The 15,345-nt window shown below is 40.5% G+C and overlaps 1 protein-coding gene across 1 annotated transcript in view; it reads left to right on the top strand.

The window, feature by feature from the left end:
- vipr1b (vasoactive intestinal peptide receptor 1b) overlaps positions 1–15,345 on the top strand; it is a 41,985-nt gene that overhangs the window by 16,471 nt on the left and 10,169 nt on the right. Inside the window, exons 4-5 of the mRNA XM_071913740.1 lie at positions 12,391–12,491; positions 14,270–14,367. Coding sequence (XP_071769841.1) covers positions 12,391–12,491; positions 14,270–14,367 — 199 coding nt within the window. The remainder of the gene's footprint in view (positions 1–12,390; positions 12,492–14,269; positions 14,368–15,345) is intronic.

Here is a 15,345-nt window from a genome sequence, read left to right as displayed (position 1 = left end):
GGCGCCACTATTACAACTTATGAGGCCGAATATAGTGCTGTGGAATCAGACAAAACAGAGTGTGGAGGAGAGGGCGACCACAGGAGCTGTAACAGCATCAGGCGAGAGAGACGCGCCTGAGAGAGCCGGGGGAGGCTGAACACCTGTGAACACCCGGTGCTGATCGTCAGGGGGACAGACAGAAAACTCCGCGCTGCAACAAACTTCACGGTGCTTTGGTGAACCTGACTTTGTTTTCTGACAGAATATTATATCGGACTTTGCCAACTCTGAATACAGAACAACAGCGAACAGCGACTGTGTTAACTTTACCTGTAACATGCGGCTACATCCAGCGGCACCGTTCAGCACTCGGTAAGTTGATCCACATAACGTAACTGACTCCACGATTTATCCAGACTCGATGAGGAAAAACGTTTTGTAAATGAAAATAAGCCTCAATAAAGAGATATAATGCTACTTTGTTTCTGCTAACTTTGTCTTTGGTGCTACATTGGCCGTGAACACACTGTCAGTCAGTGATGCGCGCAATGCATTCTGGTTGTTGTAGGATTCCCCCTTAAGAGCGATATGGGGAATCTACAGCCATTTTCTCAGTTTTCTCTGGTCATAGGGCTCCAATTTCAAAAATAATTGCACATTTCTACTACATGGGTGACCTAGTTTTAATAAATCATCATATTCACAGCAGTGAAGTAGGCCTTTAAATGAAAGAAGACCTCTAATTGTGATGGATAAAACACTTAAGCGCAGTATACTTGCTGCAGAAAAAGGATTTTGTCAGGTTCTTATGGAGAAAAGGACATCTTTGTGGAAAAAACAAAGACCCGCATTTGGCTTCAGACTCCACAGCATGCACAGGCTTGCTGGTCAAACTAGACGAATTTTTCCACACACAAGCCCCCACTGCATGACCATCTGCAATTGATCTAAAATATCACAATTGGTTGTGTTGCAGAAATGCTTCTCCTTTCCTCTTCGGGTTCATTGCCTTTGTTTACATCTCTCTGTTAACATCTTGAGGTCAACACTTGAATCATTTCAAGTGAAATAAACGTCTCTGGACTATGAATACTAATTGTATTTCTTACAAAGGATGGTGGAGTGTAAATCTGGATGCATTTGTAATCATACTCATACTCATAATAATCTAAAAGAGTCGTGAATACCAAAGGCCCAACAGGCCTGAGAGTGCATCCTCATGTGTAGAGTTCTTCGTTCTCTCATTTGAATAAATAATTCCCACTGCATATTTACTGAGAGAATGGCAACAGAGGACTAATACTTGAATGGCTGTGAGGAAAAACATTTACCTCCATTACTTGGAGGTAAAACTGTCATTTTTCATATTCATTATGTTCTCATTAGTGTCTAAAGTCTTTACCACAACCCCTTCTCATATATTGTGTTTATTAATACCCCTAAACCTCTATAAAGTGTAGGCGTACTCTAACATATTTGCATATTTTGTAGATGTGAAGACAGCCATTCCACCCCACCACTTAAACAGTGAAATTACCCATGTGGTTACCCTCTATGCATGCTAACATGTGAACTCTTTTCTCTGGGGGAGTCGCTGGGAAAGGTGCACTCATACAGGCATTAGCACCTCAGAGAGTCAGAAAGCAGGGAAATGTGGCACTTCAAAAGATGGAGGATGCACTTTAAACCCCACATGTATTGATGACAGCATGAAAGGGGTTTAGTTAAAAGCTGGATGTAAAAAAAAAAAAAAAGTCTAGTAATGCTTTGAGCAGGCGTGTGAGGTAAAGGCAAGCCATCACAGGTAATATCTTTTATCCACTGATATGCAGCATTCTACAATCCAACAATGTATTCCTGCATGAGTTTTTAGTCCATTTTTTGGATTAGTGATTTGTGTATGGCATCAACAAAGTCATGCTTAGAGTAATTATGAGTCATGTAAGCATCTAAAAATTGTGCTGTTGATTGAAGTAAACAGTCTTGCTTTATTCTGTTATTGGAGCAATTTGTTTTCTATTACCCGTCTGCCTGAGAATGAATACTTGAATTAATATTCATAGTCCAGACATGTTTATTTGACTTTAATGAAATGTTCCTCACAGGCAGAATCTATAAATGAAAGATTACAACTACCTTGCATTTTCATATATCATTAACTAGTCAAATTGTCCATTCACAGTGGAACAGGCCATGACACTTCTTCATTTTGCATCTTTGGCAGCATTTTGTGTTCCGACAATGGATAAAGGTCCAAACAAAACATTCAAATTTGTCATTCATGTAATCTTTTATTAATAGAAAACCGTGCTTTAGCATTTCAGCAAATAATGCTTTCCACAGAACCATTACCGGACCTTTTTCTGCATTTGTTTGCCAAATTATTCAAAATATAAATAATTACAAACAATTCTTTCAGTTATGCTGAGTAGTCCTGCTTCAAGTATTACCCCCTGTTGTCACATTAATCTTTTACACTTACACTTGTTTGGCTGTCATGAGAGAGAAAACTATTGACTAAATTGTTTTCTACTTGCTAACTGTGTTCTCCGTGAAAAGAAAAAGGGCAGAGCGCAGGAGACACTGAGAATGGAAGAGAGTGAGTTGAGATGAAAATACACTGAGATGGCCGGGGAGTCTGGCAGGTCCAAAAGTGATGGCAAGAAAAATCAATTACACCACGCCCTAACCCCTTTCTTTTTCACAGAATGCAAATTGTAACTTCTTTCTCTACATCTAAGACTTGAAAGAATTGTCATCTAAACCCTAAGTAAAAAAAAAAGTATTTGTATCATGCATTTTACTACAGCTAATAGGCCATGCACAGTAGAAATACCAAAATGCATTGTGTTGTGGTCTGAATGGCTCAAATTCATGTTCATGAACACCTCAGAGTGTTTGACCTGTAGTGAGAGAATTTAGCAAGTTAGTAACATCGTTTTTATGCCAGCATATTGCTCAGTGTTTGTTAGCTGTAATGCTACTTGTCAAAGCTACAATATGCAACTTGCCTTGAGGCAGAGAAGAGTATTGCAGGTTCTGGCTAATTGGCTAGCGTTCTGTCCAGCATTAGACAAGCTGTGGAAAAGCAAAGCCCATGTTCTCTGTGTTTTTGAACGGACCTTGTCTGCTGCATGTTTAGCTTCACTCTACTGTCTTTTCTATCTGCTTTACACCACTGTTGTTGTTGCTATGCCTTCCCTGCATTGTGGTTGCTAACCTCACCTTGATAGCCTATAGGATTTAAGCATTTACACACGGGGTAACAGACAGACACAGACTCATAATGTATAATGTGTCCTGTTTATTTATTATTATTTCAATGTGAAAAAATCCCCCAATAATTTGCAGTAGTTGGTGATTTGACTTTATTTCATTATTTGCCAAGATGCTCACAGCTGGCAAGCACATAATTAGCACTAAGCTTATTTCCACTTGTTTTATTGAACAGATTCAACAGCTCTGAAACTCCTAGCTGAATGGTGGCAGTTGATTCATATAATTTGACTGTGGGAGAAAAAACATCACTAGTTAATTTAGCAGGCTGGCAAAGCTAGATAGGCAAGGTCAGAGAGCGTAAGATAACAGATGTTTCCGGAGGTAGGGAAGGCCACAGGGTGACAGGAGGCTGTTTATGTAATGGCAGTTAATGGAAAATTATATTAGATGTTTTTTCTTTTGTCTCTGGCAGGGTTTCATTCAGTTTGGAATTAAAGTCAGGGTGTTGTATGCGAATGAATCATTTGAATTTCAGCGCTATACTTCCTTCAGTTCAGTGTAATTCAAACTCAACTTACACTTCCTGTTTGATTTGCTCTCAGTTCAAAGTCAAAAGTCCTGTTCCAGTCTAATTCACGCCTCCCTTCGTCACTTCACATGAAGTCAGTTATTTCTGAGATGTAATTTACATGTAATTTGACCTTGCTTTGAAATAGAAAATCAAATATAGGGTTTGACTTTGGACACTGGTATACTCCGCCTGAAGGTTTACACTTCCTCCTCAATAACATTCATATGCACCAGAAATGAAAAGAGCAGTAAGTATTACCAATCCTGGCTCCAAACACATGTGGTTTAACCAGTTGAAGCCATCTTTCAGCCCAGTAGTCGGTGTGATGTCATCTCAGATACGCCACCATGCCATACCATCCATCCAGACTCTCTCTTTTTTCACACTTCACAGCACCGCGGTCAGATCAACTGGTAAGCGTGGCCCTGTAGCCCGTTCACCGGCTGCCTCTGCCCCCAGGGATTAGGGCCGGGCCGCCGCCTGGCTGCCTCCCTGCCCGCCTCCCTGCCCGCCTCCCTGCCCGCCTCCCTGCCTGCCCAGACTGTCACAGCCGTTACACTCAGGGGGCCTGTTCCACACCACTGACTCACTCCGTCCACCCACATGTCCAAACCACGCATAGATACACACACACACACACACACACACACACACACACACACACTCATATACATATACACACACATACAGTCGGCCTAAAATGTCAGCAGATTCCCATCCAAATGACATATTTTTAAATCACCAAACCAAATGGATTTTGTATTTTTGTTTTGTTTGTTATGACCCTAACTATGTTGGCTTTTACATCAAAATCATAAGAATTAATTGCTTTGTAATGTTTGTCCTCTGAACCTCGCTGACTGTCATATTATGGATTTCAGGTGGAACTGAAATACTATTAAACCGACTCCAGACTACAAATATTTAAGCAATTGCTCAGTCAAATATTTGCCAATTGACATACAGAAGGTCTTACTACTGAATAAATAGGGCAACTCCTACCCACTGAAATATATAAATGGAAATTGTGAAACATTGAATATTTGCAACTCAAGTGGAAGTTTCACCTGCTAGTCTTACTTTGTGTTAGACTGAGTAGACACCACAGCAATTAATCTTTCATTTTGAGAGCTGCCTGGCTGCTCCTCTGAGTGATGATACACTTTACAGCCACAAAAGATCCAATGCAGAACCATTTGCTGCCTCTACACCATCCATTGTAGAAGAAGAAACAAAGTAAAAAGATATAATTATGTAATATTCCTCTTATTTGGTTCTTTTTTTTGCTTTTGTCAAATCGAATCATTCATTCTCTGCTGTTAAAACCATTACGTTAATCAGTTTTTGCTGTTATCAAATATAAGTGATCACATTAGCAACATGTATATTCCACCCAGTGCAACTGGTGTGAATTCTGTTTCAATAGTTTTGAAAGAATCATGTTTGGAGACAAGCAGACCCACAACTACAGAGATAGGAGGTTGTCGCCTGGTCTGATCCTGTTCTGCTGTGGCTGCATGCTTGTTTGTCACCTCAGTGGCCAAATGAAATCACACCATGCAGCTGTGGAAACCTCTCTAACTTTCACAGGTGGGAAATTTTGCAATGGCGCATGGGTCGAGTTTTATGGCTCGCCTGCTGGCAAGCACTGGACGCCGGCTCACTATCTTTAGGTGTGCCCCCCCCCCCCCCCCCCCTGTGCTGTCAGAGTCGTGCAGTGTGCTCCTGACTTGCTGTGGCAAACATCTTAGTAGCAAACTTTGAAGTGACTTGGTCAAAATCAGCCTGGTCACTTGAGCACAATGTCTTAAAATGCAAATACCTGCTCCGTGCACAAAAAGTGACAGAAATACGTTTTCCCAATACGTTTTTTGAAAGGATTACGTAAAGGAGACATGACTAGAAACAGGTAGAGTGACATTGGAATAACGCGGTAGAAAGTAAAGTTGTGAAGGTCAGGCCTTCAACTCTTCGGTTCCCAACTCATACCAACAAGATTTCTAGTGTGAGTGTAAGTTTTTAGCTGAGGTTTTTCTTATTTAACCATGACCAAAGCCTTTCCCCAAACCCTAACCGAAGTTGTTTTAGACTTTGTGCTCATTTATGAGATCGCGTTGGTCAAACTTGGCTTTGGAAGTTGTGGAATCCTCATTTGGCATCAGAAATGTGGCGACAGGAGAAGCCAGATGAGCAGAGGTGAGAAGTTGTGCTCTAGCTTTTTGGGCTGTTTTTGCAGTCTGCTAAGAATCAACCTCTGAGGCAAAGGTGGGACGTCCGATTAAACCTTGCTTATTTTGTCAATCTGCTTAGTGCCAAGAGGATGTGAAGGGGTGCTCAGCGACAGCCTTGCAGGAGGTTGTGCTTGTCTGGTCATATTATTAACTCTGAGGCTATCTCACGTAGAACAGCTTTGGTGGAGTCCCTCACAACCACAGATGTGGCAGCAGAAGGATTTGAAGAGACAGGAAAGTAAATGGTTGGAGCTTAGTGGCAAATTCTAAGGTCACTCTGCACCTGCTCTTTACTGTATAGGTGTTTATATTTCCAGAAATTGACATAGCAGCTGTCTTCATGATAAATCTGTCAATATGATCAGCAGCCAAAGTGGCCCCAATTCTTTTGGTTAGCAGCTTTCTTGCTGTTCTTTCAACAACCACAGACAGCTGTGCCACAGGACAGGGCGTTGGCTATTTTGTCCTGCAGTGATATAAATCCAGGGGACGGAGCCAAAAAGTGACACAAGCCTGTGCATCAAAGGATGCTGTTCCTCTCTGCTGGCTTGGACTGTTGTATTGCTATATATCTATTGTTATTTTACTTTAAAGAAAATGGGAAGGAAAAAAAAACAGTATTAGTCATCATTACTCTGAATGTACAAAATATTCTCTTACTCTTTTAATAAAGTACACTGTTGAGGTGAATCAAAGTAAAAGTCATTGTCCCTTATTGATTTCCCTTACTGAATCTATACTAATCACAAAGGAGGAGATGTAGATAAGAGAAGCAGACGAGTTAGAGAAGGATTTTTAAGCTTTGAGACAATTGAGACGTAAATTGTGAAAAAAGGGGCTGCAACTCAATATGAGAAAGATGTCCCCTAATATTTTGTACATCAGTGTACAAAATATTCACGCTACATGGTGGCTGAGGAGAAAGTGGTCAGTGCAGTTTGAAGCGTTCTTTTTCCATCTCCTTGTGAAGTTTAAGTGATATTTTCTGAGAGTTTAAAACCCTCTGTCTTTTTAGTAGAGTGGTTTCAGTTTATTAAGTCTTACGGCTTCATGGAGTTCATGGAGGCTTTGTGACAGATTCCTCTCAGTCATTTCACAACACCTACATGTGAAAATGAAAATGCGTTTCTATGGGTCCAGAGAACATACGTATATTTTCATGGCATCTTTACTAAAATTCTGAATAACACTAAAGGCATGAAGAGAGATCGGCAGCAGCACTAGCCAGTTAGATGGATCCAACGAGTACCTGGATGAGCTGTGTGGATGCATAGCATTACAGGGCCTACGGCAGTAAGGAACTGGTTAGTAAAAATCTCAATATGGAAATGGAAAAAGAGACTGAATAAAGGTTCTGAGGTATGTCCCATGAAGGCAGTAACCTACAGTACATGCAAATAGTGTGGGAATTACAAACCTCAAACCTCAAGGCAAAAACATGAAAGGAAAACATCTTGAGATAAACTTCTCTGGGCTGATATCTCATAACATGGATTAAGCCCAGTCCAAGGATACATTTCTCTGAATCCCACTTCAAAAACAACAGTAAAACCCTTTCTCACTTTGGGCTCAGCTCTCTCTTTCTTTCCTTCTTTCTTTCTTTCTTTCTTGCTTTCTTGCTTTCATGCTTTCTTGCTTGCTTTATTGCTTTCTAGTTTTCTTTATTGCTTTCTTACTTTCATTATTGCCTTCTGACTTTCTCAGCCCATCTCCAGACACACTGGCCATGTTGGCAGGTTGAAATGTGATGACATTTCCAGGTTAAGAGGACACAGGCAAACTCTGAGTAATACAAGCTGGGGAAGGGCAGAGGAGTGAGGGGATTAGTGACTAAGAGTTGTGCTGGTCAGTCATATGATCTATCTATCTATCTATCTATCTATCTATCTATCTATCTATCTATCTATCTATCTATCACTCAGTAGGGTCACGGCTTCAGCTGCTGTGCATTCCTCTCTCACAGCAAGAACAACCTTTGCCCTCTCACCAAGGACAGCTTTAAGGAAAAAAAAGCTGTGTTTTTTTAGATGTGGAGACAAGTGGATCCACAGGTGTGGAGGTGGGAAGTTGTAGTCTGATCCTGTCATCTATCAAATCTCTTGACAGTTTATCAGTCAATTTTTCAATTCATGCATAATGCATTTTCACGCTCTTGCTGTCAATTCACAGCCGTTTTCGGCACATTTTTTTATTATTTAATGCTACTTCCACTCCTCAAAATATAGTAGCACCTTTTTAGAAAAAGAGACCAAAGCATACCTTTGTGGAAAAACATACTGATGTGGTATGAGGACAAAATTTGTATCCTGCATTTTTTTTTTCACAAATACAAATCTTCCAGAAATACCAAATAAGATTAAGAAAACCAAGCATCCTATCATCACTCATGCTACAGTATGGCTGCATGTGTCTGTTCTGTTCTCCTCTCCCCTTGAATCATACAAGCCTTTGGGGCGGTCTGTGTCTGTGGGCGCTAATGGATATGTTTCACTCTATTTGTCCACAGCAGGAAAAGCAAACTGGAACATTTACAGTCGGAGATGATCCCTATTCTCTCCCCACACGTCCTCCTCCTCTTGATCTTTTGCCTATTATCCTTGCATCACACGTCATTGGTGACAGTCAGTGACATTGCCGCCATTGTTCGTGTCCAATAAGCGCATTTGAGTTGGAAAGAAACACGATCACCTTGGTGTTTTCTTTCCCGCCTCTTCTCGAAGGAAACATAACAATTCACAGCTAGGAATGACGACTGTCATTTAACCACAGTTTTGTTGGAAATGTCAATGGAAGGCGCCGCCTGTGTGAAAAGATGTTTTATCTAAGGTGACCATGACCCAACGTAGGCTCCTCTTTTTGTGACTGACGCCGGCGCTCTGCTAATGCTTTGTTCTGTCACACACAAGGAAACGCTCTGACAGCTTACGTCAGGTTCCTACGTAGGTTGCCCTGATGAAATGTTCCCGCTGAATGAGAATCCACAGATTATGCTATTAGAAGTGGTAATAGGCTGTTCGGTGGTGGCGATAATGGTGCGGTTCTCTACTTCTCTGGCATTTGACAGAAAAATGGCTCTGTGGATCCAATATTACGTGTGTCTCTCTCGCTGGCTGTGAAAAATGATTTGGAACAGTGTGTGGGCAAAAGACCAAGCAGCAACAGTTAATGTGAAATCAGCACAGGATGCCCACAAGATAATGACTGAAGCTATTGAGATTATTGCTGCGATATTGTTAAAGTCAGTCGTTATTTTTGTTTTGTTTGTCACTAATTAAACAAGGGGAATGGTGGAGGGGTGGATTGGTTCTTTCCTAAGGCAGGGTTGGGGATGAGTTCCCTGAAGGAGATGCAAGTCAATCTGTGTGTGTGTGTGTGTGTGTGTGTGTGTTGTTTGTACTGTTGTTGCACGTAGTTTAACAGGAAAGTAGCTGCTACAGTGATTGACATACATTGTTTTCAGGGTTTTCAGGCTACAAACATAAACAAAGGCGCCTTCTATGCATAGCATTTGTTAGCAGGATTAAGCTGTTGTTGCAGTTTGGACAGTGATTGATGGACAGTGCCAAGGTCTTCCTCTGTCACCAGCTGTCACAATTTTTTGTGTCCTAGAGGGAAATGTGGTGTTTGAAATAGAATTTGTATTTTCACATTTTCACATTAACAAATTAGCTGTTTAGTGCATTACTGTAAATTAGCAGAGCAAAATTACACAAAACATAGGTTAGAGTTATACGGAAGCGTAATGCATTCACTTGAGAAATAAAATTTTAAATGCTCTGTTTTTCTGAATTAACGAGATAATATTCTGAGAAAAGTTTTCATGGAAAAAAAAAATTCTGCTCTGTTTTTCTGAATTTACAAGATAATTATCTCGTTAATTCAGAAAAACAGCATTTAAAAAAAAACAAAACATTCTGCTCTGTTTTTCTGAGATAATTATCTCGTTAATTCAGAAAAACAGGGCAAATTTTTTTTTCTCAAGTGAATGCATTACGCTTCCGTAGAGTTATGAGTTGCCTGAGACCAAAATAAGGACGTCTAGAAAGTTGTTGGTCCAAAAATTGTTAAAAAAAAAAAATAAAAAATAAAAAATCCAGACAGCAAATCCTTGACTGGAAGCAAAAGATAAATAGATGGCACTCAGTAGAGCACATACCTCCGCCAACGCTGTGCAACTGTCAAGATATGCCAGTTCCACATGTCAGATTTTCAAAAGTTTAAAAAGTTAATTTCTTCCATGCCCCATTACCAACTTGTTTCACTTCAGGAGATGAACACATCTTCATGACTGGACCTGAAATGGGACATGAGATATGGGGATCATTTTTTGTCAAACCTGTTGAAAAACAGGATTAACTTGTTCGCCCTGTCTACAATATCTGTGTAATACAAATACAGACACTGGCACTAATCAGTGTATTGAGGCAGATGTTATCAGTATAATGGCCAAATGTTAATTTGTGCTGTAACCCTTCCAATAACACCAATTTCCCTGGCAGGCTTGACTCATCTTTTTCCCTCAATGGCATATGAGGAAAAAGTAATAGTATATTTCATAATGGAAAAAGGCATTTCTATGTCTGTGATGGACTGTCGACCTGTCCAAGGCGTTTCCCTGAATAGGAATAAATGGGTATGGCAAATGGATGGATGGATGGAAAAAGGCATTTCAGGTTTTTACAATCAGTACCTGCAAAACTGCTAAAATTGTTACAATATCCTAGCAAGGCAATATTGTCATGGTCTGTCTTTCTGTGAAATGGCCTTGAGTCCAGGTGAAGTTGCTTTGTAAAGGCTTTTCCTCCTGGTGCTTTTCTGTCCTTCCCAGCCGTGACATGGACCATTCTCAATGATCTGCAATGCAGCAATAAATCTGTTGAAAAGACTGGAAGCCGTCTGCACAGACTACGAATGCCTGGTTTGATTCCATCTGCCTGAAAGAGGACTTCACATCTATTTTAGTCAGTGTTTTCTTAGACTTTGTATTCAGGATCCTCAAGAGGATTGAGCCTGCGCCTTCCTACCATTTTTAAAAAACCCTCAAAAAGGAGGGATGGAGGATGTTGCTGTGAGGAGACTGCTGCTGCTGCTGCACTGTGTGTGTGTGTGTGTGTGTGTGTGTGTGTGTGCGTGTCTGCGTCTTTGTGCATGTGTGTGTGTCTATGCAGTCACACGGGGAACTCACACATCCATGCAAATGTTTTTGCTCATGACTTAATAGAAGAATAGATTGAGTACAAGAAAGAGAGAAAACAGAGACAGTTGAAGCATGAGCCCAGCGTTGTGCTGATACAGCACCATATCGCTACCAACAATGTAAAATGCGCCATTCAATCACATGACCTCCCTCTGAATAAACAGCATTTCGAGATACCAACCTTCCACTGCACATGCATTCCATCGCAGCTCATTTCCTTCATATGACAACATCATGCTGTAACCTGGCTATTGGCCTTATTCCTCTTAAAGTCTCATTTAAGTTCTTTACATGAACCTTTGATACACTATGATCGAGATTGAGATTGATCCCTGTTGCCATCAATAAACATTAAACTATTCCAACAGAGTATTCCTGCCCACAGATAGAACATAGTCTGCCTGCAAAAAAGTATGAAAAGATGTGCATGCCAGCTACCACCTTCCTCTTCCTCACCTCCCTCTACATGGGAAAGAAATGATGACCTGCGCAATCTTCTTAACGCTCCTGACAAATAACCTGATGTCACAAGAAATTATACCCTTCCAGGTTGATATCAAAATGTACCCATAATGCTGTGTGAGTCAGAGTTTGCACTGAGGGCGAAAACCAAAAGTGAAAGGAGTAAGAATTACCTGCCACAGTAACCATAGTGATTAATATGGGAGTAAGCCAGGCATCTTAACCGTGTTTCTCATAATTTTAGTATGAGTTTACCTGTGTATGACATTTACATGCATCAACCCATAACCAGGTTACTTAACTAACCGGGTTAAAAACAGAATTCTCTGTGCATATAAAATCAGCATTGATGCCATTAGATCCATATCCAGTATGCTTATTCGCATTTGGTTTCAGATGATTGACAAGTAGGATCACAATGTCAATAGCTGTAACAGCAAACTGCATTTCTGTATCCGCTGATAATGCACAAGTCAATAATGCCACACATTATTGGGAGCATCACATATAGCAAGTGCAGCACTCCAGGTCTTGCCCTGCCTGGAGACTTGATTGCGGTGATCTGTACAGTGATCTGTCCTTCAGCACAATCTATTATGAGTTAATGACAGAAGGTCTGATAACAGTGCCTTTGATTGTTGGATCGATTTTAAACTAACTTGGTCAGATAGGGAGAGACATATAGTGACTGGGTGGCTGTGACCTATTGATGTCTTATTCCATGGCAGGTAACCTCTCCAAAACCTGCACAGCAGATGGCTGGACGGAGATGCATCCTATTGACATTGCTCTGAACTGTGGGTACAATCTCAACAGCACTGGTGATGATGTGAGTAAACCAATGTATAACCAATCTATAACTTAGAGACACAAGTGCAAATATCCAATGATCCCAGTGTGAATGAACTCAGCAGCACAGTAGGAAATAATCTCAAAAGTCAGTGGGCAGAGAGACTCGAATGAGAATACTTTTTTTCTTTTCTCTGTGGGTGGGTAAATGGCAATGATGATGTTGGTGTCACGACTCCAGTGTTTTCCCTGTCTTTGTTCTATGCCTTTATTCAATGCTATACATGGTGACTTTGTTATGATTCGCCCTCACAGACTCACAGGCAACACTGGCTGAATGTGTAAAGGTTATATCTTAGTTGGAAAATAGCTCTAAAACGACTCAAATGTCTATCTCTGGGCTGATTTTCGGAGACATTTTTTTTTAGAATTGTATTGCCGTGGTGACAATGGATAAGGATGAAAATTAAATTGTTGTATCATTGGTGGAATATGAGTCAATTTCCCAATCTGACTTCTCTGGACATCTTCAGAAATTCCAGGAAGGGGTCAAATGAGGGGAACTCAGTATTTCCATAAATGTTTGTTTTCCCGCTGCTGAGTTTTATTAAGCTCTTATAAAATATTAATGACTGAAACAAATAGCAGAAATATTCTGACTACATAGAAACTAAATATACCAGTATGTCAACATCCATTTTTGTTTGTTGAAGCAAATGCATGCTGAACATGCAGAACACATTTGATCTTCATTGACTAGGCCAGGTCAATTAGTCATTTCTGCCTCTATTGTCAGGCATTATGAATCATTAGAAATTACTCATGTTGTCTTTAGGGTCAGGATGGGAATGAATACATTGCTTGTTGGTTTTACCTAGTTTTCCCCTTTGAGTTTAGTTTAAACACATCGGAGGCTTTGCATACTGTAGGAGAGAGCTCATCTTGCCAATGTTGACAAGGGTGCAGCTGGGTGAAGAGTGAATGTGCACTACAGGGTGGTAAAAGCTTTCTCAGTGGGTGCTCTCCTCTCTGAGTCACAGAGGCTGCCTCATTAGTATGCCACATAGGAAACTCAGGAGGGACCTGGCTAAAAGGACTCTAAAAGGAATTTGATGTCCATCTTTCTGCATACTTGATACCTCCGTATGTCACAGGACACAGAGCTCTTAATCTCATTTTCATCAAGCAAAAAACATTCAATGCCATGGCAGTAACATTGTGAAAACCTACTGTGAAAGGCTCTAAATGTTCGAGGAATACTATATATGCCAGAGGCTGACGCTTCGTAAAATACGGTATGCTACTTTATTAGACAGCGACCGCAAGTCAGTGTCTCCCAGACAAGGAAAGAGGCACAAGATTGTGGTTCAAGATTGCGGAAATCTATTCTTAAACACTCAAAAGGTCAATCATTTGACACTTTTGCTTGTCTTTGACTTGTGGACACGCACCTTTGTTCTCTCCAACGCTGGAATCATAAATTAAGCTCAGTGTGACAGGTAAATCCCACTGGTCCCTGCTGTTGTCAGTGCTATTTGTAGAACAGTGTTTATGGATTTGCAGGCAGATGTCTCTCAGTTACAATGATGTTTTATGGAGCTTCAGAAAGAGGAAGTGTTTCCCGCTGCAGCTCTCAGGATGCTCTAAATTATAGTAGTATATAAGACATTTGAAAAACCCCTCTGATTTCAGGTATTGATTTAAGTACAAAGTATTTCAAATGCCCAAATTTCTTTTATGTCTGTAGTTTGTTGCCCCTCATCAATGACATTTTATATCAATTCTGACTTGATTTCATGCTGTTGTTTTTTTCTGCAGGGGAAGTTCTTTTGGCAAGTGAAGATTGGCTACACCATTGGCCACAGTGTTTCCCTTATCTCCCTTATCACAGCCATCGTGATCCTCTGCATCTTCAGGTAGATATACGGCCTCAGCCATACAGCACACACACTAACGACTCAGAATACACATCTGAATGTTGCCCTTCTTAGTAGAGTCTCACTGTTCTCTTCATCAAGAGCCACTCTTCACTGGTGAAGAGAAAAACTGAAAAAAAAGATATTTACCCTTGCCATCATTCCCATTATTCCAGAATTTGCATTATTCCAGAATAGATGAATCTGACTGAGCTACTGTTTTCTAATCTCACATGGCCAAATCTTTGAGAATAAAAAAAAACAATTAGCTTTGCAGGACCCCTGGGCAGAGCATTAGTAAGAGCAATTTACCATAAAGCACGTTGACCTCTCATGTGATCATCCCCATGGAGCCTGCTGGCAGATATGATGGAGGGAGGGGAGCAGTTTATACCATTCCACTGTCAAAGGAAAACATCAAACAAGTAAACGCTTTAATCATCTCTGATCAATGCCGCTTGACGCAGAAACGGAAGGCTTATGTTAAACTATAGGAGAGGAGGAAAGGGATACAAATACTTGCTGGATGAAATGAATTATCACTCAAAACGTGAGTGCTTCATGTTGGTCTTCAGCATTTCAGTTCCTTGGCCTTTTAATGGCATACATCTTGTGTCTCCAGGGTTATGGATGATATGGTTGAAGTATGGAGGGATTTAAAAAGACAGTGATATATCTCCCTCCTGACGACTCAGGGATTGATTGTAAGCTTCTCAAATACAATTGCAGTCCAATATCAAAGATGCCTCAGATCACAGCTCTAGATGACAGAGTTTTCATCCAAGAGGGCAATGAATTGACAATATATATGTTCAAATGACATAATAGATCCCTAAAGTCCTATTTATTGTTTGGCATTTGACCTCACATGTATGAGATGTAAACATTTAACATCCAAGAATGTTACAAGGAAATTAAAAAAAAGTAGATGGATGGTTCACAATGAAATACAAATTCATTTTTGTATACTGTATTTTT

The sequence above is a fragment of the Centroberyx gerrardi genome, chromosome 22 (assembly GCF_048128805.1).
Source record: "Centroberyx gerrardi isolate f3 chromosome 22, fCenGer3.hap1.cur.20231027, whole genome shotgun sequence".
NCBI classification, from domain to species: domain Eukaryota; kingdom Metazoa; phylum Chordata; class Actinopteri; order Beryciformes; family Berycidae; genus Centroberyx; species Centroberyx gerrardi.
This window is presented reverse-complemented; position numbering and strand designations above follow the sequence as displayed.